Genomic DNA, 23508 nt, shown 5'->3' on the forward strand with positions numbered 1-23508 from the left:
ATAAAAAATTGCCAGTTTCTTTCTTCAGAGAATACTTAATTTATTTATTTATTTTCTAGTATATAGAGGGTATGTGTTCATGTCACTGCCTCTCTAATCTCACCAAGAGAAATTTTTTTTCAGTTATGAAAAATCAAGCTGAATGAAAAATGCTAAAATTTAGATAATTCATGTTATAAGGAATGATGTCACCCAAAAATACAGCATAAATTGACATTAACTGACACAAAACGGAAAACGCAAATCCAGTTATTGTTGCCCTGTTTTATGAAAATTGCAGCGATCCATCAGCTTCTCTTCTCTTTGCCTTTCAATAGTCTGTCAAAAGATGTATTTTTTTTTTTTTTTTTTAACAACTGAAAACTTTTGCAGGGGGTTAGTTATTTGCTGCACACTGTCAAACTGCCTTTGATTGCATTTTTCTCTGCAAAGAGTTTGAGTGATACAGAAAAAGAAACAAAGATGAGGCTCCAAATAAGTCGTTGAAGTAATAAAAGGTACTGCTTTGTCCACAGGGGGCGCAAGAATCAACACAACCTGGTAGCTTCAAGCATTAAAAAAATGTATTCATGTCCTACATAATACTTCCTTGAATGTTTGATTCAAGGTTTATTTCAAATGTTTGTTTTTCTTAGCATATAATTAAAAGCTTTAACCAAAGTGGCACTCTCAGGACTCCATACCTCTCAGTTTGTGAGAAGTCCATGAAAACACAGTGTTAAGGTTTACTTTGGGTCAACATAAGCGTTGAGGTTATTTAATTCTCGTTTCAGTTATTTTCTCATGTCATTCTGGGTAACCGCTATTACTTAGCATGGCTTTGAAAACTGCCACGCTCAGCATTAACACAGACAAGTTTGAAGAATCGACAGCAGTGGGCTGTTTGTTTTCTGTTCAACACTCCAGGGTGAATAAACCGTCACAGAATGACTATCAAAGATCTGCAGAGTGGAAAAGTAACCAAAATAAGATATATGTATACCTTAGTCCAGGAAAAGGTGACAACAAACCCACACCTCAAAAACACGTGTTTTAAAAGGTTATCAGACCTGTTCGAGGCAGACTAACATGCACTCGCTCTGGAGACAATCTTTGGAAATGCACTCAATGCATAGTTTTGCAGCAGCTGCAGCATTTAGAGAAAAGGAGAGAAAGAACAAAAAGCAGAACATGAGCATAAAGCATACTTACACACAACATGGAGATATCTAACATTTCAGTTCAATGTGAATGACACTTGGTTGTCCAGAGAAGTGCAGAGAGAGCACGTTTGTGTGTGTGTCCCCCCTGAGGAGGAAACTCTTTTAGGCATTCCTGATTGGGCCCGGGCCAAGTTCCACCTCAGAGGTCGGTTACAACAACACCAGCTCTCCGTTTGGGAACCCGACTCCACTGTCATGAGGTTAAGTGCCAAGTAACAAACAAATAAACAAATAATGGCTCTGCTGCAACGACAAGCACTCTCCTGTATACTGAAAATGGTAAGATGAGTGTTGAGAAATGAAGGTTAGAGGGATGGAAACAGAGGTAATTGTGCATCGTTGTTGTTAAAGTTAAAAACTGATAACATCAATACTGTATATGGTTGTAACTTTCTGTACAGATAGATATGAGGTGATTTGAAAAGCTAACACCTGCTGCGTTCAGCAGAGGGATTTCTGAGTGTGGAGGTGTAAATGGTGTGCTGAAATTCACATGAAATGAGAAGTGGAGAGGTTGTAAAAAGGACAAAAATGAGCTCAGAGAGCCAGCTAATCATTTCATCCCCACAGATGAGATTGTGTGCTCACTTTGCAGCCTTTCCAAGCTTGTTGTAATCACCGGTGAGGTTTCAACAGAGACCAGTTGTTTCCGAAAGGAAAAACAAAAGTTGTTCCTGCCCCTGCTGGTTGCCTTTCAGAGCATCATGTGGCATGAAGCTAACGTATGGCTAATTTACAACAGCCTGCGCCTTCCTGTGTGCAGAGGAACTGCACAGATTGTACAAAATAAGCTCTCCCAATTCTTGTTCAGTCAGTTAAAGTTAACCGACGGGCTGATTAGTGAAAAATATGCCGTCCTCCCCGAAGTTGCACAGTGCTATTAGAGTAAGACATGGTTGTATTTGTTGGAATTGGGCAGAGACCTGAGGTTTTTGAGCACTTGCAGTCTTGTTAACCCACCTCTGAGTTCTGCTCCACAAAAAGCTCACACTTCAAAATACAGCTAGTGCAAGACCTGACATGTTCAACTGAGCCAGGCAGGAGCAGATGAGCTCCTTTTTTTTGAGGAGACATACTGTCCCCCCTCACCACCGTCCCTCCCCGAAGAAAGTTCAGTCCTGAAAGAGAAAGAAAGAGAAAGGGAGAGGGCTCAGGTCTAAGTGTAGACCGCCTGAGGCTCTCCCAGTCCACGATTGTCCCGATCACAACGCTGAGTGCCCAACGTGACATCACCGCTGTTTTGTTTTTTTAAATTATACCTGCAAGCAAAACTGTGGGCGGTTAAACCTGATCATCTCAGCTTTTTCTTGACAAGGTGTAGGAAAAGCGAGGAGGAAAACGATGGCTCAATTTTAGTTTTTTTAGTCCTCTGTCCAACCTTATTTCAGTCCGCTGCTGTCACTCCGGTTGCGGTGAGATTTCATATATATATATTTCTTATTTATATTTTTTTACAAGGTATAAAACAGACCCATACACATGATGAATTCATTGTTTTGAAACACATCAAAGGTAGCCGGAGGGAAACGGAAACAAGGGGAGGACGGGAGAGGATCTCAGTTCAAAGTCATCATGTGATCTGTCCCTTGCTGGAGATGGAGTTCTCAAAAAAGGACCCTGCTCCCGATCCAAGGCAGGTGGGAGACGTAGAGGGAGGAAAGGAGGGGTTGGGAGAGCTCAGCCCTCTCTGCTATTATGTCATTTGATGCGGGGCTTCTAGCATCTCCATGAGGAAGGTGTCAATGGGCGTGTCTCCGATGAGCTTGAAGAAGAACAAGTGCTCCAGACACTTGAGGCCGATTGAGCGCAGTGCTGGTAATCGCAGCAACAGCTTGGCAAATCTGTCACAGGAAAAGACAGAAATTAAAAATATGAGGGATGAATAAAACTATGTTTTAACAAGCTACTGATGGAAATAATCAATACTTTAGCGTGGCACCCTTTGTGTAGTTATCATTTACTTATAATTAAATTCAGTCACATGGCATGTACCGTACTGACTGGAAATAAGATAAGTTTTTTTTTTTTTATTTGCATTGAAAATAATGTGAAAAAAAGGGGGTGTTGTCTTATAATCAGGGTCTAACCAACCAGGGTCTTTGGTCCCTACATGAATGCAAAAGCAGAGATCGCCAGCCATTTGTAAAGCCAGTGACCTCACTGGGGTATTTTGATCAATTGTGCAGGTATGATGTCAATTTTAAGATAAGGATGGTTAATACAGCACAGATATTTAACATCTGTCAGGCAGCCAAAAATCATGGAGTTAAGAAGTGAAATGTCTGAAGATTGCAAGTCCAAAATGACTGTCTCAAAAAATGCGAACTGTATAAGAAAAGCTTATGATGGTACTAAGAGAAACTGTTTCCAATAGACTAACGGGAGTGTGTGTGAGTCTATTAAGGAACGTAACTAGTGCATGCCCATTACCAGCGCTGTCATTGAAATTTCTTTTTAGACACAGATCTTAAGGATTGTTTTTAGAGGTAATTGTTATTTAAATGATTTTATACGATTTTCAGCAAAGTAGTTTCTTAAACCTGTTTAGACCTTAGCTTTTGTCTGGTTTGCGATTTTTAATTCACTTTGCTATTTGGGATAAGTAAGACCTAATAAGTATATTCACTAAACTTGTACTGAAAGTTTGATTACTTGTGTTATGAGTTCTCTATTAGTTGTTAGTAGTGCTACTGTACTTAAACATGTTTTTTTTTTCACTAAAATGGGTGTAATGTTGTGATTTCACCAAAAGATGATGTGGGCAGTGTCCCAAACTGAGGCTATAAGGTCAAAGTTTTAAAAATGAAGTATCATGGATCTGAGAGGCAGAAATGTAATGACCACATATGTGGATGCTTGGTCTTAAGAGGTTACACAAAGTAAACTGGTTATTAGAGTCTTTTTCTAAAGATTAGTCTCGAAAATAAGGGGTTGTTTTATAATCCGGGTCAATAGAGTATGATATGCTAGAAGAAAACTTTGTTCAGTACTTAATTTGAAATGATCTGAAATGCAAACAAAAGTCATGCTCGGCTTTATTCAATAAATACTGAAAGGCTTCTTTTATGATAACTTTTTTTTGGTAAGAGATGGTTAAAACCACAGTCATCTCAGAGGAAATTCTGTAAAATAGAATAAGATATATGAAAATAAATCATGTACTACTGAACTTTTTTGAAACACTTTTTACCCAATTTTCCAATAAAAAGCTCTTTATAGTGATCCAGATCATTTGGCTCAGCATGAAATGGCTCTACACAGTGTCATACAGCTGGCACATTCAACTGAGTCATTTGCATCTGGCATGGCTCTTTGAGTCCACATCAGTTATTATAAATGTAGAAATGTTGGAAATTAATGTTTGAAGGATAAACAGATATTCCCACCTCTGATCAAAACTTACAACGTTTTTTGAAAGACGGTGCAAATAAAGAAGTGTTGTAAACAAGCATCTCTGCTATTGTTGTGACTAAAGCCTGCGCATGTAGTGATTGTATCAGAAGCTGTAATATTACACCTATAGGTGTAAATAAATGCAAGAAGAAGAAGATGCAACCATACTATTTTTGTACTTCTCTATCTGTCGAGGTGAACTCAGCTGCAGAGTCTGGTGGGATCCCCACACTCATCTCTCTGCTTGTGTTCATACCTGCCAGGCTGCTCGGGGTATTTCTGTTTGCAGTAGGCCTCTAAAGATGCGTAGACTTTCTCTCTCAGAGCTTCTACCTCGCCTGGGTTGGACAGACCTTTAGAGTCTGTGAAGACAAACAAAACATTTCACCAAAAAGTTTCATCAACAACAACAACATGAATACATGATATCCATTTCAGCATTTATAAAATTAAACTAAAGATCATAAAAAACATACACACACTCTTTTAATTCACCAGTTGCTGTCGCTTTTTGCTAGTGACTAAGAACTACCATCCAACTCATAAAATGAATATACTTGTACAAGAAAAGACGTAATAAATCCAGAATTCAAAGTTTGTTACTGTGAGGAGTGAGCTTTTAATTTTAGCACTTTCAAATGTTTCAGGGTGTCTTTTTATTCCCTGCATGCATCTGTGAAGGCAGCAGAGTGAAACTGGGTTGAAGGGGTTTCCAGGGTCATGTCCTCATGAGCACCTTGCAGTGAAGCATGATGGGGAACAGAGCCAAACTAACCTAAAGTTGAGTTTTAACCTCACAGTCTCATTATGAACATGTGTCACCCAATCTGGGTTATCCCAATTAGGACTGTCGTTTCTAAACTGCGCTAATTTAAGCTTCACTGGAGGACTTCTCTGTGATGAACCAAACAAACACGTCATTGATTAACATTTCTGATGAACAAAACATTGCACAATTGATCAAAAGTGAAAGACCATTTGTTGTTAATGGCTTGGCTCAAACACACAGTGTGGGAAAGGAAAGGACTGTGGGTCTTTTTGGCCTCGCCGTGCTGTCCTCCAAAGCCCTGAGCTTTTGCTTTCTCAGTCAGACCAGTCTAGTGAACCCGCAATTAACAAGGAACCAGGCCGAGAAGTGAACCGGGGCCACTGGGCTTGGATGTGACCCGAACAAAATGTGGAACACAGAGGATCACTGTATCTAGGGTGAACAGATCCACAGTGGCACCAGAGGGACGGGATGGGGGGGAGACTGACACACCGAGTTATTAAAATCTTGGGTCACATTCATGGGTTGGTTCAGAATACTTAAGTGAATCCTTTGGTGTTTGAATGTGGGACAGCAGACTTGCTAATACAGACGTGACATGGCAAGACAAGAAGCATTACTGACAAAACCTCAAAAAACAACTTAATACCATTAAACAAAAATCAGTACTTGCAAAAAGAAAACAGACTATTATCCGTTTATATTCTGGTAATGTACTGATGGTACTAAAATAGATCAGTGGATGATTCTGCATGCAACATGCAGCTCTCTCAGATATGCTACACATGCTAATGGACTGTTAACCAACCACATTTAAGTCCTTTGCACACCAGATGCACATTTTTATTTCTTTTTCAAACCTACTGTTTTTCAATGCAAGCTTTCACACCAGCAACATTCTTGTGCTGAGCCAAATTGCAACTTTTTTCGGACCAAGGTTGATGTTTTCCAAAGTTTTGCTTGCAACGAGTACACATCCAACCAATCAAAACGCTCTTTGTTGACAAATGACATACCAAAACATTCAGCATTGATTGTGTTCGTGTCCCAGCACCAAATTCTCTACGACAAAAGATATAAAAACTACAAAAACAATGATTATAAAGACATCATTTGGAGGAGAATAGCTTCGGAGATTGAATATGGCGCTTTCAAATTTTTCGCAATTTTGTGCCGTTTATTGGCATCGCCATTGGTGTGCAAAGGCCTTTAGACTGTCTACTTCACATATGACAACAGACTGGGCTGAGTGTTTCAAGTTATCTTGTTGTAGTCCAAACAGAACACTGGTACATGGATGATTCATTTTTATAAACAAGTGTTCATATTGGCAAAAACATCAAGACACATGGCGACAAATATAAGTCATAGGCTCAGCTGGCATCATGATACTGACATAAAGCTTAGTTCATGCTTAATGCGTCCATGAGGTCTGCTCGGCATCATATGGACAAATGATGTGATTTTGGCAGCCTCGCCTCCCCTTTCATTTTTAAGCAGGAAATTTCTGCGATGCACACCTCCAAAAGTTTCAGGCTACCACTAGGTGGGCAATGATTTTTGAATATTTGAGTTGTCGTTATGGTAAATGAACCAGTACTTACAAAGCACTTTTCTAGTCTTACTGACCACTTAAAGTGCTTTACATTTAACACTGCTTGTCTCATTCACCCATCCACACCACATTCAGACACTGATGGTAGTAACTGCTATGGTAGAAACCATCAGTGGTCGGAACCATCAGTTTAACTAAGACAGTCATACCCATTCACACACCACTGACCAACAATGGGAGCAATTTCAAGGACACTTTGGCATGTGACTGCAGGAGCTGGGATCAAACCCTTGACCTTCTGATTGAGAGACAACGACTATACCACTGAGCCACAGCTGCCCTAATAACCCTAATAACCCTAACATAAAAAAAATTGAATAGTTCACGTGACGATAGTTTTGTCCTCTTTCACAAAAAGCAGGTTGAGTGGGACAGGAAGTTGTGCAAGGAAACCATTTAAAATGTCCAATGACTTCCAAAATAAAACAAACGGTATCCAAATCAGTTTGTATTTAACTTGACCACGGCAACAAACTGACATGACGAACGGAGCCAGACCAGAAATTAACAGGTTGGAGGATTTACAGCCAAAACAAAACAACGAGGGGACGCTCAAATACAGATTGGGAAGTGCAGAAACTCCTTGGAGAAAATGAACAAAAATGAAGTGCAAGGTTAGTCTGGCATATCACAAGTTGTCAGCAAAGCACGCAGAGTAAAGTGCAGAGCTGCAAATCAACAGTCAGTGGCAGAGCACAGCCCTCCCCATATTTGCCAAAGAGTAATGTTGGCAGGTATGAGTATGTGGGTGGGCGGTGGCAGCAGCTTGCTGGTAGGGGGCGATCTTTTCGAATAATCTTCAAACAGGAAAGAGCAAATAACGAATAGCTCTTTTTCTTGAAACGCCCATCCCTATCCACCACACTGTGACGCATGGGCGAACAGGAGATCCTGGTGTCCAAAGCATAAAAAATTGTGGCATTTTTATGATATATTACACAGGAATCACTGTGTTAACTGTGTGATGAATTTGGTGTGACGAAAAAATTTAAATAGTGAAAAAAAATTCTTCTACATCTCTTATTTCAAGTTCGTGCCGAGAGCATATAACAGCCTTAACAGTATATGAGCTCTACGAGTTGAATGACCTGCTTCTGTGTCAAACTTTTTTAATTTTACTATTATGTTGAATAAACCAGTATTTGCACCACTGAAGGACAGCTGAGATGTAAATGCTGCTTTGGGGATCGCTGCCATTTTTTAAAAACACATTTAATGCTGCATCAATAGGTGCTTAAAAATTGTATTAACAAAAAACAGAATTGTGAGTTTAATACTCATACTGGGACATTAGGTGGAGGTTCATTGACTTTCAAATCATTTAGTGAGTCACACTCTATTCCTGCATTATGAAGGTCAGTTCAGGTTGTCTCCCTGTCTGTAGCAGCTCCTTCACATCAGGATATCTAAACCAAAAGTCTCAATGCTCTTTTATACATGGTTCAGAAAAAGTCTTCGTGAAAATGCATTGATGCTTTGAACGAAGAATCCCACATTGTATATCAACTTTGCTGCAAATTTTTAACCTCTAACTTAGCAATGCTTTGAGGCATTTTTTTAACAGCTTTTAACACGTTTGGAGTCTTTTACTTGTGCTCCATTCCTGATCCCTCTGGTTCAAGGTAAAAATAAGAAACAACAATGGAAAGAGTTTCAGCTGGAAATAAGAGCTTTTATGTGCGGTGATAGTTACCTGGGTTGAAAAGAACGATAGCTCGAAGGCACCCCAGTTCTGTCTTATCCATCTGCATGTCCCTCATCTTTGACACCAGTTCTGTGAGTACTCTGTACAAAAGACACAAAAAACAAGCAAAACAAAGTCAAAGGAGTAGCTTTTTTAAAATCAAACAAAGTTGAAAATACTTTTCCAACTTTATGAAATCTTTCTCAACCACCAAAAAGTTTTTTTTTCTTTACACTGGACAACCTAATGAACGCCAAAAAAGTTAATTCACTGCTAACATTTGAGTGTAATTTGAACATTTTTTCATATGACTCACTCGTTAAATGTGAATCATCCAGATCCAGACTGGGACATTACAAATGTGTTTTTCACCACTATCCAGCTCAAATCTATTTATAAAAACAAATACACAGAGGTAGTGTCTCAGCCCACAGAGGCACCGTAAGATCAGTGGAAAAGTTTACAACCCTACAAAGACATTATATTTAGTACATGGTTTTCATAAAAGGAAAACCACAGAGTAAATACAAGCTGTAATCTAACACCAGCACTCCCACTGTCTGTGTGCATGTGTGTGTGTGTAACATCAGTAGTTGGAGTGTCGGCGCGTGGAGTCACTCGAACTCCTCACCCCTCGTTGACTCGGTCACACCCTCTCCTTGGCGCTCTGTGTTTCCCCTCTCACTCTCAGTTTTTTTTTTTTTCCTCCCTTTGGATAGTAAAGTCAATTGTGGCTCTTAGCTCAATCTAATTTAATTTGCTCCAAAGAGGAACAACAAGGCTATAAAGAAAGAAAGAAAGAAAGAAAGAAAAAAGAGGGGAGCAGAAAAGATTCAAGTGAAGCTAAACTCAATCAGTGTCTTTATTCGCGTAGTGAAGCGAGAGCTGAGTAGATAAAGAAACATTATCAGATCTTGGTATCTTAATGTGCTTTGTAGTTAATGCTAGAGATGGGACATGTCCTGTGGCTGTTGAAGACAATGACTAAGGATAAAAGTATCAATCAGAGGGGGCAGGGACACACAAAAGAGAAAAAGAGATGGTCATTCAACCAGCCTGCTTTTGGTATCTATTTTTAGTAGTTTAAAAGGAACTGACTACACTATTTTAATTTAACTTCCTACTTCATATTTTATATGAATTGTGTTTCCATCTTCTCTAACTTTCCAAACCACATACCTGCCTTCAGTCTGAGGTGTGATCTTGCTGAACAGACACCATAGACTGTCTGTCTGTCAGACAGTTTGAATGTCAATAACAGTCACCAGGGTGTTTCCACCTGCACACACTCCACTTCACTTCACTGCGTGACTTGTGTATGGATTTTTTTCCCCCTTCTCCTGAGCGGAGCTGTTCAGTGTTTCTGTGTTTCCTCTGATGCATACAGGTGTACATATTTAATACACTGCAGTCAATCAATAGTTCCTGTGCTGCCTCGGCTTCTGTGGAGCATACTTGTGACTTCGATTCTGGGTGTTAGGTGTCAGTGGATGGAACTTAAATGTCATATGCCAGAGCCCATGTATACAAAAAAATAGAAAAATAGAAATGAATAAATAAACACTTCTACAAAGGGGACTCAAACTTCTCATCAGGGTTAGGTGTGCTCTGTAGTACAGTCCCTACTCCAAGAAGTTTATCACTGAGTGAAGTGTTTGATGGTTTTAAAAAATCTTTATAAATTGAAGTCTAATTGAAAAAAACAAAATTTTGACACTAAAAAATGCTGAAACACATTTTCAGTAAAAAAAAAAAATCACAGAAGTCTATCATCACTCCTGCTAAGGAGGTTATGTTTCTGGGGGAGTTTGTTTGTTTCTTTGTCTGTAAACAACATAACTCGAAAACTTACTAACGGATCTTGATGAAATTTTCTGGAAATGTTCAAAATGGAATAAGAAAGAAGTGATTCAATTTTGGAGGTGATATGGATCACTGTCTGGATCCAGGACTTTTTTCAGGATTCTAGATAGGGCCATTTTCACCATACGTGTATATATAACTCCACCATAAATGGTCAAATTGCTTTGCAAAACAATACAAGACAAGGTCACCATCATTTCTGATCAGATGTACGATAAGTACGATCCAGATCCTGGCAACATTCTGGATACTAAGATCCGGAATATGAAATATGTACTGAGTCATCATAATTTTTAACACTGTCAGGTAACAAGTTATTGTGCAAACCTGCAACTACCACCAAATTGTAGCAGACGGTCTGCTTAAAGGGAGTATATTATTAAAGTGCTTTTCTAGTTGTTTTTCAGCCTTGATGCTTCTGAACCATAGACTGTATCATGCACAGATGTAGTTTCTGTGATGTCACCCATTTCTTTCTTATACAGATTTCTAAAGCATTTCAAAAAAGATTCACCATCTCTCCAGTGTATGCTTAATTAGGCATTTAAATTTATTTCTTTTATGAACCAGTCTGTAAAAATGGTTATTTTTGCTGTATTTTTTTGTTCCAGTTTTGTGTGTGTGTGTGATTTCTGGTGCTTCTGCAGCCAGCCTCTCAAAGAACTGCAGTTTTTAACACTTACAGTCTTCACATTTTTAAACCAAGAGTTGCTTCAGCCTCTCACAAAGTGGTGAACTTCTATCCATCTTTGTTTCTGAGAGGCTCAGTCTTTCTGGAATGCCCAATAAACACAGTTGTATTACTGACCTGTTGTTCTACAGTTCTACAGTTTCATTTAGCAGACGCTTTTGTCCAAAGCGACGTACAACACAAGCAAGAATTTAGACAGAGGGAAAAATCCAGTTAGTGCGACATAAGTGCCACAAGTTATTTGGCTACAGCTGCTGCCATTAAGTGCAAGAGGTTTTATTCTATTTTTATTTTTTTAATTATGTAGAATAATCTAACCAGCTAACTATAATTAATTGCTGCAAAAATATACTTCAAACTTCGACAACATTCAGTAATCAGTGCTGAAAATTCACAAAGAGCTGGGTCATAGACCTTCTGACTCATTCTACCTCTGAGGACAAAGAGGGGAAGGGTCAGATTAATAAATGTAAATTATCTTATTAGTTTATGGATGTTCTCATTTTTTTCAGTTTTGTTAGGGATGTTGTCTTTGCACTATTTTAATCAAATACAGGATTTTAATAATTTGTTGACTACCAAAACACTTTTTTCCCATTAGATTTTTACACAGTACCACAAATGTATTAAAACTGGGGTTTTAGTTTATAAAGATATCCAACTCTATTTAACATCTCGATCTTGACAAGCTTTATCGAAAAAAAATAAATAAAAGCATTTTTTGAAGAGTTTAAACACATTTAACAACCTTGCAAAGAAATAAACTTGTTACTTAAAAAAGAAGAATGATAATAAAATAGCGGTGTAAGGTATGTCTAAGGTAATGCCACTGTTTCATTTGTCTTCCTTGGCAAAGTGCATACATTTTATATTGGAACTTCTTCATACCATAGAAAAAAAAAAGCTTGTATCTTGGTTGTCTAACTTGTCGCCATTACATGCTAAGTACTGCCTATTAGTTAAAAATTACAGACAAATTTAAAAGATTTTGTTTTTAACTTAACTTAACTTGAAATGGCAGACTGAAGTGATTTTTGGTCAAACAGAAATACAGTAAGTAAGTCAAAATATTAAAGACCTGTCAAAGATGGCTCCCACTCCAGCACTGTGGGCACTGTTGCGGTGCACATGCAGCCCGGTCGCCAACAGAATCCCGTCTTTAATCGCTATCGAACGGTGCGAGAATGATGCAATGAGGAGTTCATTCCAACCTGCGGGGGAGAGAGATCGAGGAAAAGTATGAGGGAGGGAAAAAATAGCAAATCCCAGTACAAAAGTTCACACAGCATTCAAGCAAAATGAAAGTGACAACAAAAGGGGAATTCCAATGAATCAATTAGGTTGGGCGGTGAAAGCGTGCAGCTTTCTCCAGCACAGGCATCAGGTTATTACTAAGACATTTGAATCATGCTTACTGAAGAGACAAGCGTGTAAAAGGGATGAACTGCGCCTGCCATCACAATAAAGACAACGGGCTTGATGTGCCAAAGCAAGGGCTTGACACTGGGAGCAGGAAAGACACAAGACGCAGCCTTTTGAGTGACAGGGCTCCTTTAACTGTTCTGCCTGGCAACACTCGCCTCTTCTCCCCAGAGTTGAGTTGGGTATGAGAGGAGCCGGGATGCTTTTATCTGTGATACAGCAGAACTAAAGTGGTTATTTATAGAAAACCTGAGAGCCAAGAAGAGACGAGCACTCCAGAATAATGTCTCTCTCTGCTCTGCTGACGTCTCTCCATCACTGTGGCCGCAAAGGATAAGGAGTGATGGGTGGGCTTTTTTTTAAGGTTTGGGAGGGGTGTTTAATACCTCCTTTTATCCTTAAGGTGGATTTTGAATACAATTGTGTTATTCAGAGCGACAGGCAAGCAACAAGGGCATATAGTTTGGAAAACCCAACAGGCCCTCTTGTGATGTTAGCGAATGAAGTAGGGACAGATGATTCATGATGTTTTTCTCTACGCCTCTGTGATACTGAGTGGTTAGCTTTCTTTTCCACATGCAGAAGACGCACGATGAGCTGTTCTGACCTTAGTGGGTCTTGCTTTGAAACAGGAACACAATCAACTCGTGTTCATGATTACAGCAAGATGATTTCAGCTCCACATGCCTGTTCCTGCTGCACATTGCTTCAGTAGATGATTGTCAAAGGCTAATTTAACCAGACAGGCCAAACTGTACCACAACATTAGATGCCATCAGTCATTTGTGCTTGTTTACATCAGGGTAAGGAAGCACTATCTTATTAGCTGGAGCTACATCCTTTGCTAGTGACTGGTAGCTTTGCTCAAACAGCACATTTTATCATCATCTGGGCCTTAAATGTTTGACATGTTATTTATTTGTGGTCCCCCTGGTGGCTGGCTGCAGTACAGGTAAAAAAAATCCATCTCCCCAGTCATCCAAATGGGCTGTGGTCAAACTTAAAAAAATTAACACACCTCTTGAAATGTTTCTCACATTCAATTGTTGTGGTGATTTGAAGATACTATTTGGCTGCCTTGTATTCAAGTCCTCTTTATACTTAAAAGTTTAGTTTTCATCAGTCACGAGAGGTTACAAACAAGGCTTTATGTCATGATTAACGATGATTGACAGCTGCCGTTCTGATGTATTTTTTAGGGGGATTGTAAAATATGTTGGGAGGTAGAGCCAAGAAGAGATTAGACTCTTGAAAGAAAAAATAGTTATTATTTTTGTCACCCGGCTCCACTCAGACTCTGGCTGCCAGTGTTGGGTGTATTTCGACTTCAAAACCGTACAATGGTAAATGGCGGCGCCAACAGGATGAACTTGAACCTTTCATCCAACCTGACTTCATTTACAGTCAAATCAGCGTTAAGTTATAACCATTGTTTAATTTGTTTCAGCTATTGTTTCCTTTTCTATTGATGATTTCTTGACTTAGAGAATTTTCTTGTTCCCTTTTTTCGCAAGCCAAAATTACAGATTTATTTTGACAAATTACCGCCCAGATACTTGAACTCAACATTTTCATTTTTCAATTCTTAATCAGCTGTCTTGTTTCCAAACAAATTCATTGGTGCTTTCAACAACTAAAAATCAAACGTTTTCTGTTAAGTGTAGACAAAATGGGCTAAACTGCGCAGAAAAGAGACTCAACAGTTCACCTTCAACAGCTCAGCCAGACCCCAGCTTTATCAGCGCTCTAATCAGTCATGGTAACAGAAAACAGCTGTGTGAGCGTACAGGGCTTATGAAAAGTGTCCAGTATTACAAATATCACAGAGCACACTAATCTGCACACATTTGTTCAAATAACAATGGCTTGATTCAAGTACCTGTGAGCATTTTGTTGTTATTCTGTGTACTTATTTTTGAAGTACTGTGCTGTGCCGACTGGCTGCATTTGCAGCTCTTCAGTGCCCTTGCTTTTATTTTTTTTCTGGAAAGGACTGCAGTTATGCTCAGAGGGGTACTTTTTCAATAAAATCAACACAAGTCACAGTCATTAACCTCTTAAATAGCCGATCATTGTTTGAAGAAAAACATGTTTTTGATTTTATACCTGCTCGTAGAAGGATGACTTGGTCGTCCAGTGGTAGCTCCGAGAAGTGGGGGATCCTCTTGGCCCACTCCACCAGAGTGAAGAGCTGTTTGTCGGCTGCCTGGCATATATTTGTCACTGGGTCATTGGGCTGCAGAAGAACACACACAAGGAAAGACAAATCAAGACAAAAATAAAATGAAGAGGTGGAATCTTAATGCTTTAATCTGTGTATGTCTACTGGATGACAGCCTGAAGCCACCTTCCTCTACTCACACTTGCTCGTGTGTTTTGCAGTGAATAATATCCTCTACAGAGGAGCAAGTAGGAAGACAAAACAAACAGTGATTCTGTCCCAGCTTGTGGAGGAAATACCTGCAGAGAGCTGCTGGAGAATAACAACTTTCACCACGCAGACTCTCTCTTCGGGGACCTTTTAGCCAACACACAAATCACTCTCAGACAGCTTGCGGAGCTCAAAAGCCCCCCTTCCCTGACGACACTCTTCTGGCTCTTCACAACATAACAAGCACTTAGGGGCTAAAATGGGACCTTATTACAAGTCTGGGCATGGCTGTCTAAAACTCAGAAAACAAACAAATAATTGTGTGCAATGTTCTTCCCCCCACGTCTATTGACACTGAAGCCAACAAACCAGAACAGACGGAAGTTAAAGAGTATCTATTGAAAGCCTGATACAATGTATTTATCTTTTTTTAAACAAGACATTTTTAGGAGACAAATTGATGCCGTTTAAGATAAACATTCTAATGGTTAATGGTGAAAGCATGCAGATCTTAGCAGTGGTCTTCCATGGTGAATGGATCTGACTGTACTCCACCATTCTTCACCTTTCTTCCAGAGAAAATTAGATAGTTTTGGTAAGCCCAGGAGCAACGTACTTAACTTCCCATACGTCTCCTTTTTGCTGAAATGAGAGAGGAGAGTGTACAGCTGCATGCTCAGAGAAAGCGCTCAGGACATCTATTATACTAATGTAACTTATGCAACAGATGGTACATTGCATTATAATGGCTTTTCTTCTTGTTAGGTTCTACATACTCTAAGTGCAATTTTATTTGCCCTGAGCCACATACATATACTGGAGCTATGAAAGCGTTCCATTATATTAAGTCAGTCTAAAACTGCACAATACTGCCCTACAAAGGCAAAGTACAGTAACTATGAAAACAGTAAAATTGAGAAAAATGGCTTTACAGCTTTTGGTCCCTCCAGACATTTTTTTTTTATCATTGTATCAGATTAAATGTTTTTATTTGATGTCTTTTACATTTTCTTTTAAAATTTTATTTTCAGAAACATCACCTTAATGTTAGTCATGCTAGTCATTGTCTCTAAACACAACACTCCTTAATGACAACATGAAAAACAGTTGTTTTTTAAAACCTCTTACTACCTGAATTAATTTACAATTATACAATTTTTTTTATTTTTTACATTTTCTTGCATTTTTGCATTTTTAAAAGTTCTAACGTGAGTGGAGATTGTAAATTTTAATATAACACACAGTAGTTTTAAATAAGTGATATTATGAAGATATAATAAATATAATAAGTTCACCCTCTGACCAATATACTGGGACACAGTTCCTTTGATATGATACTTGGTATGTGTAGAATATGAATTAATAGGAATTTGTGGAATACGAATGTCATTTCAACTGTATCAGGACCTGATAGGGTATTTTGCAAATTTATGACCACGGGCATTAAGGGGTAACTTTTTGCAAATGCATTAAAAATAAAGACATGAACTTGTGCAAAAGTATTCACAGCCTTTGCTAAATGCATTGTTGATGCACCTTCAGCAGCAACTACAGCCTCAAGTCTTGGCACACCTATCTTTGGGCAGTTTGGCCCATTCCTCTTTGCAGCATCTCTCAAGCACCATCATGTTGGATGGGGAGCATTGGTGCACAGCTTTTTACGGATGTCTCAAGATGTACAATCAGATTCAAGTCTTTGCTTTAGCTGGGCCACTCAAGAACATCCACAGAGTTTTCCTGAAGCTGCCCCAGTCTGACGTCAGGTTTTCATCTAGGGTGTGTTTTCACATTGCTGCATTCATCTTTCCCTCAATCCTGACTGGTCTCCCAGTTAACGCCACTGAAAAACATACCCAAAGCATGATGCTGACACCACCATACTTCACTATAGGGAAGGTATTGGCTAGGTAATGTTTGCCTCCAAACATGACACCTAGAATTCATGCCAGGAGTTTAACCTTCGTCATATAAGAGCAGAGCATTTTCTTTCTCAGTGTCCTTCAGGTGCCTTTTGGCAAACTCCCGGCAGGCTGCCATGTGCGTTTTCCCAAAGAGTGGCTCCTGACTTGCCATTCTACCAAACAGGCCTGATTGGTGGATTGCCGCAGAGATGTTTGTGTTTAACCACAGGGTAGAATAGAAATAGAGAAAAAAGTCAAAGATAAAGTGTGAGGCCAATACTTCCTCAATGATATCTACACTGCTAAACCTAAAAGAAAGAAATATAAAAAGTTTAGAGTTAAGACGATCATTTCTATGCAAAGTTTGAGCGCCAGCCCCAAAACAAAGGCTGCTTGTCCCCCGCCTGCAACTGATAAATCAGATTGGACGTTATGCTTATACCATAGGGAGTTTATGAGCAGTGATGGAATACTAATGTGACTCATTCAGTAATCATTCTCATACAATACGACTTACTCACTAGAATGTAAATCCATCTGGGCAAGGGGAAAAACGTCCCAAACAATTCTGCCAATCTCTGACAAGTAATTTACCGTAATCCCCAGAGTACGTACCCTTGATATGCATGTGTGTAAACAAAGCTTTTGTGCACAGTGCTTTCTTTTGCATAATTTTAAATGGAGTAAACATCCCTGAATTCTAAATATCCCTGTGTGAACTCACACTCCAACAAAAAAAGCAGTCAGTTACTTCTCCCCAACTCCCTCCTCCAAATCCCACCGATCGATGCAAAAAGCTCGGAGGATCCCGACATCAACTGCAGCTCTCAAGAGGAGATTAGTTCAAGATGAAGGAGAAAACATCCCTCCACTCACACTCCCTTTTATAAAACGCAGGCCAAAGACTCTCCCTTCCTCTCCTCCACTTTCCTCCCTATGGTGTGAAACTCACACTGACTGTAGAGTATCAAAGATATGAAAAACTTAAACCAGACACAAAGCCTACACTGTTTTGAAAAACTGAAAGTCTTCCTTTTTTTTCTTCAGGGGGAGAAAGAAAACAGGCATCTTATGAATATTTCAGCATCTGATCTCCGTGGGAGACATGGACGGCGCAGCTCAGTGCGACAGTTTTCGTGAGCTGTGCTTCCTCTAAAAAGAAACCCCACATAAACAAATTCAGTTAATTCATTCCAAAGGGCAGCCCCAGCCAAAACAAAGAATAACAAAAAGGGGCTTCAGTGTGTGCCACGGTGGAGCCACCCCTCTTCATAAGAATACAAGTCCCAGGGTTCTCGTTAAACATGGCGAGCCTTATGAATGTTGTATGGCTATCTTAGCCGTGTTTACACTGACCTGGTTTCTTTGCCTCAGTCTGTGGAGATGACAAGGGGAGAGGAGCTTACACTTCCCTGCAACAATCCACCAGCATCACATTACTGTACTTACTGTTCGAGACACAGAACAGCATTTAGGATGTTACAGCGCCACAATGGAGGAGCCCGCTCTGACCTGTGCTGGGATAACATTAACCTCCCTGTTTAAAGGTAAAAAACTGCAGCTGAGAATCCCACAGAGCCTAAAAGCAAAGAGCAAAGACATCTTTGGCTGTGAAGACCTAAAAATAGGAAGCAAACAAGTAGGAGGAAGTTGGACATGAACTAAAACTTCAGACGGAAAGTAAGAGAAGGAATTTTAAATCACAACATTTTAGCCCATTTAGCAGTTTAAAAAAAAAAGCGTCTGCCACAAACAACACTTTCTTTATTCCCAGCAAATCAAAGGGTTTGTTGGTCGATCATCTTGGCAACTCAGAGAAATGCCAGGCTTGCATACTGTCCTATGAAATTTTCATCACTTGAGGAGGGGAGACGGAAGATTTGCCTTTCAATTTTTCATTATTCTGCTTGAACCAGACTACACTGCATGACAACCCAGAGGAGATTGGGCACTTGTACAGATTAGTATGAAAATGAATTGCCCAAGTGTCCCACTTTTTCTAGATTGAAAAAGAAGCTGTCGTCATACGTTGAAGACAGGATGAATCACCAGCTCATTATCATCGAAATAACAGTAACACCTCCTACCTTTAATCTGGAAGAGATAAGAAGCTAAACCTGGGTATGATGGCCATTGACCGACAACAGACAGACACCCCAGGATTACCCTTCAGAATTACCAACATCTGTTTAACTCCTCTTCTAGGTCACCATGAGATAAACACACTTCATTCAGGTTGGCCAGAGCCCAGTCATTAGACAGTGGCAGTGGCCTTTTCATGGAGTACACTCATGGCCCAAGCTCTGTGATCAATTAGAGCACGGGGCAGCAACTCTCAATGAAGACCTCACAGAAAGGGGGAGGCAGAGGGGGGCGGGACTCAGAGAGAGGGGAGTCCTTGTGGCTCAGGACAGCCTGCATGCTGAAGCTCTGCCAATACCCTGGGTCAGTTCAAAGTAATGTTTACACAGTTATTTCTGGTGAAGCCAGCTTCAACGTACAGTAAGGCTGTTATTTTTACACTATAGCTTAAAAAAATATTACACAACGAAGCAATGATCCCATTCTAACCAATTCTTTCTGCTTGTGTTTGGTAATTCTTCCTTAGACAATAGATGGTTGTAGAATTGTAAGGTCTTAGCATCAGCAGGTATTTAGATCCAGCTTCAAGAGAAAGAAATGTGGCACAAAGCTGGTGCACTTAACAAGGAAAGATTTGATTTGTTCAAAATCAACATGATGATCTTAGAAGCATAGACTGTTTGTTTTTGAATCTGACTTTTGAAGCAAATCGGCTATTGCGGCCATGTTGGAAGAGACAGTAGCTTCCAGTACAGCCATAGGGCACTCGTCAGTCGCGTGAGCTGAGCTGTGCCTCTGACTGGGCGAGCTCATGATCTTACAATCCTGTAATTTGTTGAGCTAGAAAAAAATTCTTCAGACAGAAGACGTTTTTTGAACCAGGCTGTAAAAAGGTTAATTTCTGCTGTGAAAACTGCTCTTTTGGCTTGGTGTGTATGTGACTTCTGGTACTTCCGGAGCCAGCCTCAAGTGGACACTCGAGAAACAGCAGATTTTAGCACTTCCACATTGTCAAGTTCTCAGACCAGAGGTTGCCACTTGATTCTAACTAGGGATGTTCGATACCACTATTTTTCAGATCTATACCAGTACGAGTACTTCCTCTCAAGTACTGCGACGCACTAGTATTTTTGATGCATAAAAATTGAATTAAGAGTGACAGATCATTCCAATCAAAGACATCACAGTCACTCTGCAATTAAGTCCAAATTAAGACACAAACAACTGTCTCTGTGTTTACCATTTGTTTTTAACAAATGGGTGGTTGATGACACTGATGCCCCCTAGGGGCCATGTATTGACAAATGCAGCTCTTATCACTTATAACTTTTTTTGAAAGTTGACTGAAACTGACTGTGAAAGGGTTTTCAGACAAAACAAACAAAAAAAAGTGTATCATACATAAGAGCTCGCCAAGGAGACTCCAGTTTTTGCTGTTTTCTGAAAACAAGTTATGTAGACTGAAATAAGCTTGGATGCATTAAAATGACAAAAGTGCAAAATAAAACTCAGAACTATTAGTGTTTCAGTATTTTCGTGCAAAATAAAAAAAGCTCAACTAGTTTGCTCCCTGGTTCATTTATGTTGTCTGAAAAGGCACTGACGCACATTTGCCGTGGCATCAAACTACAGCAGTGTGGCGCCAACTTCTGGCGAGGACGACTTAATCCACATAAGATTGTTGAGCCTTGAGTATCGTCCGCTGGTATCGGCAGCCTTCACAAAACCTTAACAATAAGGCTGGTATCGTCTGATACTGATACCAGAACTCACCCATCCCTTATTCTAACCAATTCTTTCTGCTTGTGTTTGCCAAGTCTTCCTTAGATGATGGATGGCTGCAGATTTCTAAAGGTTGCAGCATCAGCAGGTTTTTAGATAAAGTGTTGAGAGAAAGAGCTGGTGCACCAAACAAGTTAAGATTTAAAATGTTGAAATGAACATCATGATGTTAGGAGGGATAGTTTCATAAAATAACTAAACTCTAAAAGAGGTTTTGGAAAGATTTTGTGTCCGTTTTGTAATAAAGTATGAAAAAAATGACTGACTCTACTGAGAGATGTAAAAGAAATAAATGATCAGCTCCACTCATGTTTACATATCAGTGCTGTTTTGGTCTACTTCACAGTTCTGTGGAAATGCTGCTCTTCCCTGTGTAAGGCAGGCAGCAGCACCGAGGGACCCACTGAGGCTGAGCCCAAACACACTCAGTGCATTAGTGTGTCTGAGCTGCCAGTCGCTCCCCCGTGCCTCCCCACTCTTCCTCCCTCTCCCTAATGTCAACGCTCATCTCCTACGTTTCCATCTGGCGCCCTTAAAATAGCTCCCATTTACTCACATAACAGCCTTCACATTTCTACCTTTACTTCACAGGACATTTCCCTCCCCTGAAGCAGACGCATCCAAGAAGAAGCCCTCCCCACTCCCCTTCTCTTCAGTCTCATCATCTATCCCTCCTCCTCCTCCTCCTCCCCTCCCCCCAGCCTCCTTTGGTAGGCTGTTACTCCTGTTCCAGCAGAATTCCAGAGAAAGCTCAGGCTTTGTGGGATGCTTTCAGGAACAGTCTGCCTGTTGCATTATTCATCAATCTAAGTCTCCTCTGTGTCAAAGGCAGCCCACAGTGCCCAGCTGATACTGAGGGGATGTATGAGGAAACTCACAGCAGAGTAAAGTAGCTCAGACAAGGTGAACAGGTAAAAGAGTGCTCTAGACTACAAGCAGGCAACTCCAAAGGGATGAGAAAAGGGAGGACAAACAGTATCACAGCTCACAGGATACTCATTAAAAACTTTGTCAGCAGGAAACTTTCCGACTGTCAGCAGAACACTCACCCACTGACAACAGTTGATTTTTTCAGTCTTGTTTAATAATATAATGAGTAATGTGTTGTAATGTCCTGTATTAATCCATGACAAAAAAAAGACCTCAACTTTCTAGCTCTACACACCACACAGTGTAAGCTCTCATCGACAGCAGAGCTTTAACTGTACGCCTTACTGCCATCTCTTCATGTAACCTCATGGGTTTTGGGACATTTTTTTTTGGCATGTTGAGATTTCTTACTAACTGCCAATAATCTCTCCTGTCCTCTGCATTCAGTGCATCTTGTGATTCATTATAGCATCTAAAATGCATTACCCATGGCACACTTTACGAAGCTTGCAGCGTTTTGCATGAACATGATGTTCACTCTGTTGTTGTCAGGAACTGAGGTCAAGTGAACTCAAGCTCATAAGTCTCTGCAGTGTTGGATAAATAAAGCCATTCTGAGAAGACGGGAGACAACAGCAACATTGGCCTGACATATTTCCAAGTTAACTCACGTTGTTTTGGGATTTCTTCTCTGAATTTATCACAACATTTATTGTCAACTCCATTTCTTTTATCCTTTGTTCTCAAACAGCCGATGTCCTCTCCAATCCATGTTTGTTTCTTTTGTGTGGTGAAAGTGGAGTCAAGTGATGTTACTTTCATTGCTCTCTGTTGAGTTCTCAAGTGAAAGTCTGACAGCTTCTTTTCCTGTGTTTTTCAATAAGTGAAAAGTATGTGAGGGGATATTATTGTCCATTTTGAAAGGAATACTGGCGATTTACTTTAACTGTCCACACACAAACAGTGGTATACTGTATCCTAAATAATTGAAAATACTATAAATTATAGAATTCAATAAAGTACATTTTCAAACTTTTAAAACATAAGACAACTGGTGTTTTTTTTCTTTGAGGGAAAAATGACAGAAATGAAAGGTGGGTTCCTCATTCTGATCAGAATCTTAAGACCAGTTGAAAAATTGCAGAAATTTAGATTTTGCACTATTATATCTGATCTTAAGAAGGTTCTTTGTGGGGTTTCAAAATGCAAACAGAAGAAATGGGAGTGAAGAAAAAAAAAAGAAATTCATTAAAAGAACTACTAAAGTGTAACAGTCTGTTCATCAGCTGATGAAAAGTTAAAGACCACAGCCTTTAAAGACAAAATCAGCACAAAAATGTGGATTCAATGTCATTTTCTGTCAAGTATATACTCTGTCATGACCTCCTGATGGCAAAGGCTGAAAAGATTTCTCTCTTTGATCTTGGTCAGACTATTGGTTAATGGACCAGTACTTATATAGCGCTGCTAGTCTTATTCACCACACATCATTCACACACTGATGGTAGAGGAAGTTCTAAGGAGGAGCCATTGGTTTTGACCTACACCTTCGCAACCATTCATATACCACTGAGAAGTGGGATTCAGTGTCTTGCTCAAGGACACTTTGGCCTGTGACTGCAGGAGCTGGAATCAAACCCCGACCTTCTGATTGAGAGGGCCACATTAGTAAGCAGCATAAGCAAGGCTCCTCACAATTCGCCATCGCAGCTGAGGTTGGACGCAGCAAGACAGTTATTTTTTAAATATTAAAAAATCCTATGGGTTATGGAACAAAAAAGTCAAGTGGTAGACCCCCAAAAATTTCAACTGCGCTGAACTGGAGGTTTTGATTGGCTGTCAAGAAATGGGATGATCCTCAAC

General features: G+C 39.8%; 1 protein-coding gene across 2 annotated transcripts in view; it reads right to left on the reverse strand.

Annotated features, from left to right (window-relative positions):
• Positions 1-23508, reverse strand: part of rxraa (retinoid X receptor, alpha a) — a 263628-nt gene continuing 240120 nt past the window's right edge. The window contains exons 9-13 of one of the 2 annotated variants that reach the window (XM_074690115.1): positions 14746-14875; positions 12296-12428; positions 8673-8764; positions 4852-4957; positions 1-3043 (exon numbers count right to left, since the gene is read on the reverse strand). In XM_074690115.1, the coding sequence (XP_074546216.1) occupies positions 2896-3043; positions 4852-4957; positions 8673-8764; positions 12296-12428; positions 14746-14875 (609 nt within the window). In that variant the 3' untranslated portion in view covers positions 1-2895. The remainder of the gene's footprint in view (positions 3044-4851; positions 4958-8672; positions 8765-12295; positions 12429-14745; positions 14876-23508) is intronic. The other variant, XM_074690116.1, reaches the window with a different exon arrangement.

The sequence above is a fragment of the Halichoeres trimaculatus genome, unplaced genomic scaffold, assembly GCF_033239565.1.
Source record: "Halichoeres trimaculatus isolate MK-OKI-2021-1 unplaced genomic scaffold, fHalTri1.1 fHalTri1_scaffold_16, whole genome shotgun sequence".
NCBI lineage: Eukaryota > Metazoa > Chordata > Actinopteri > Labriformes > Labridae > Halichoeres > Halichoeres trimaculatus.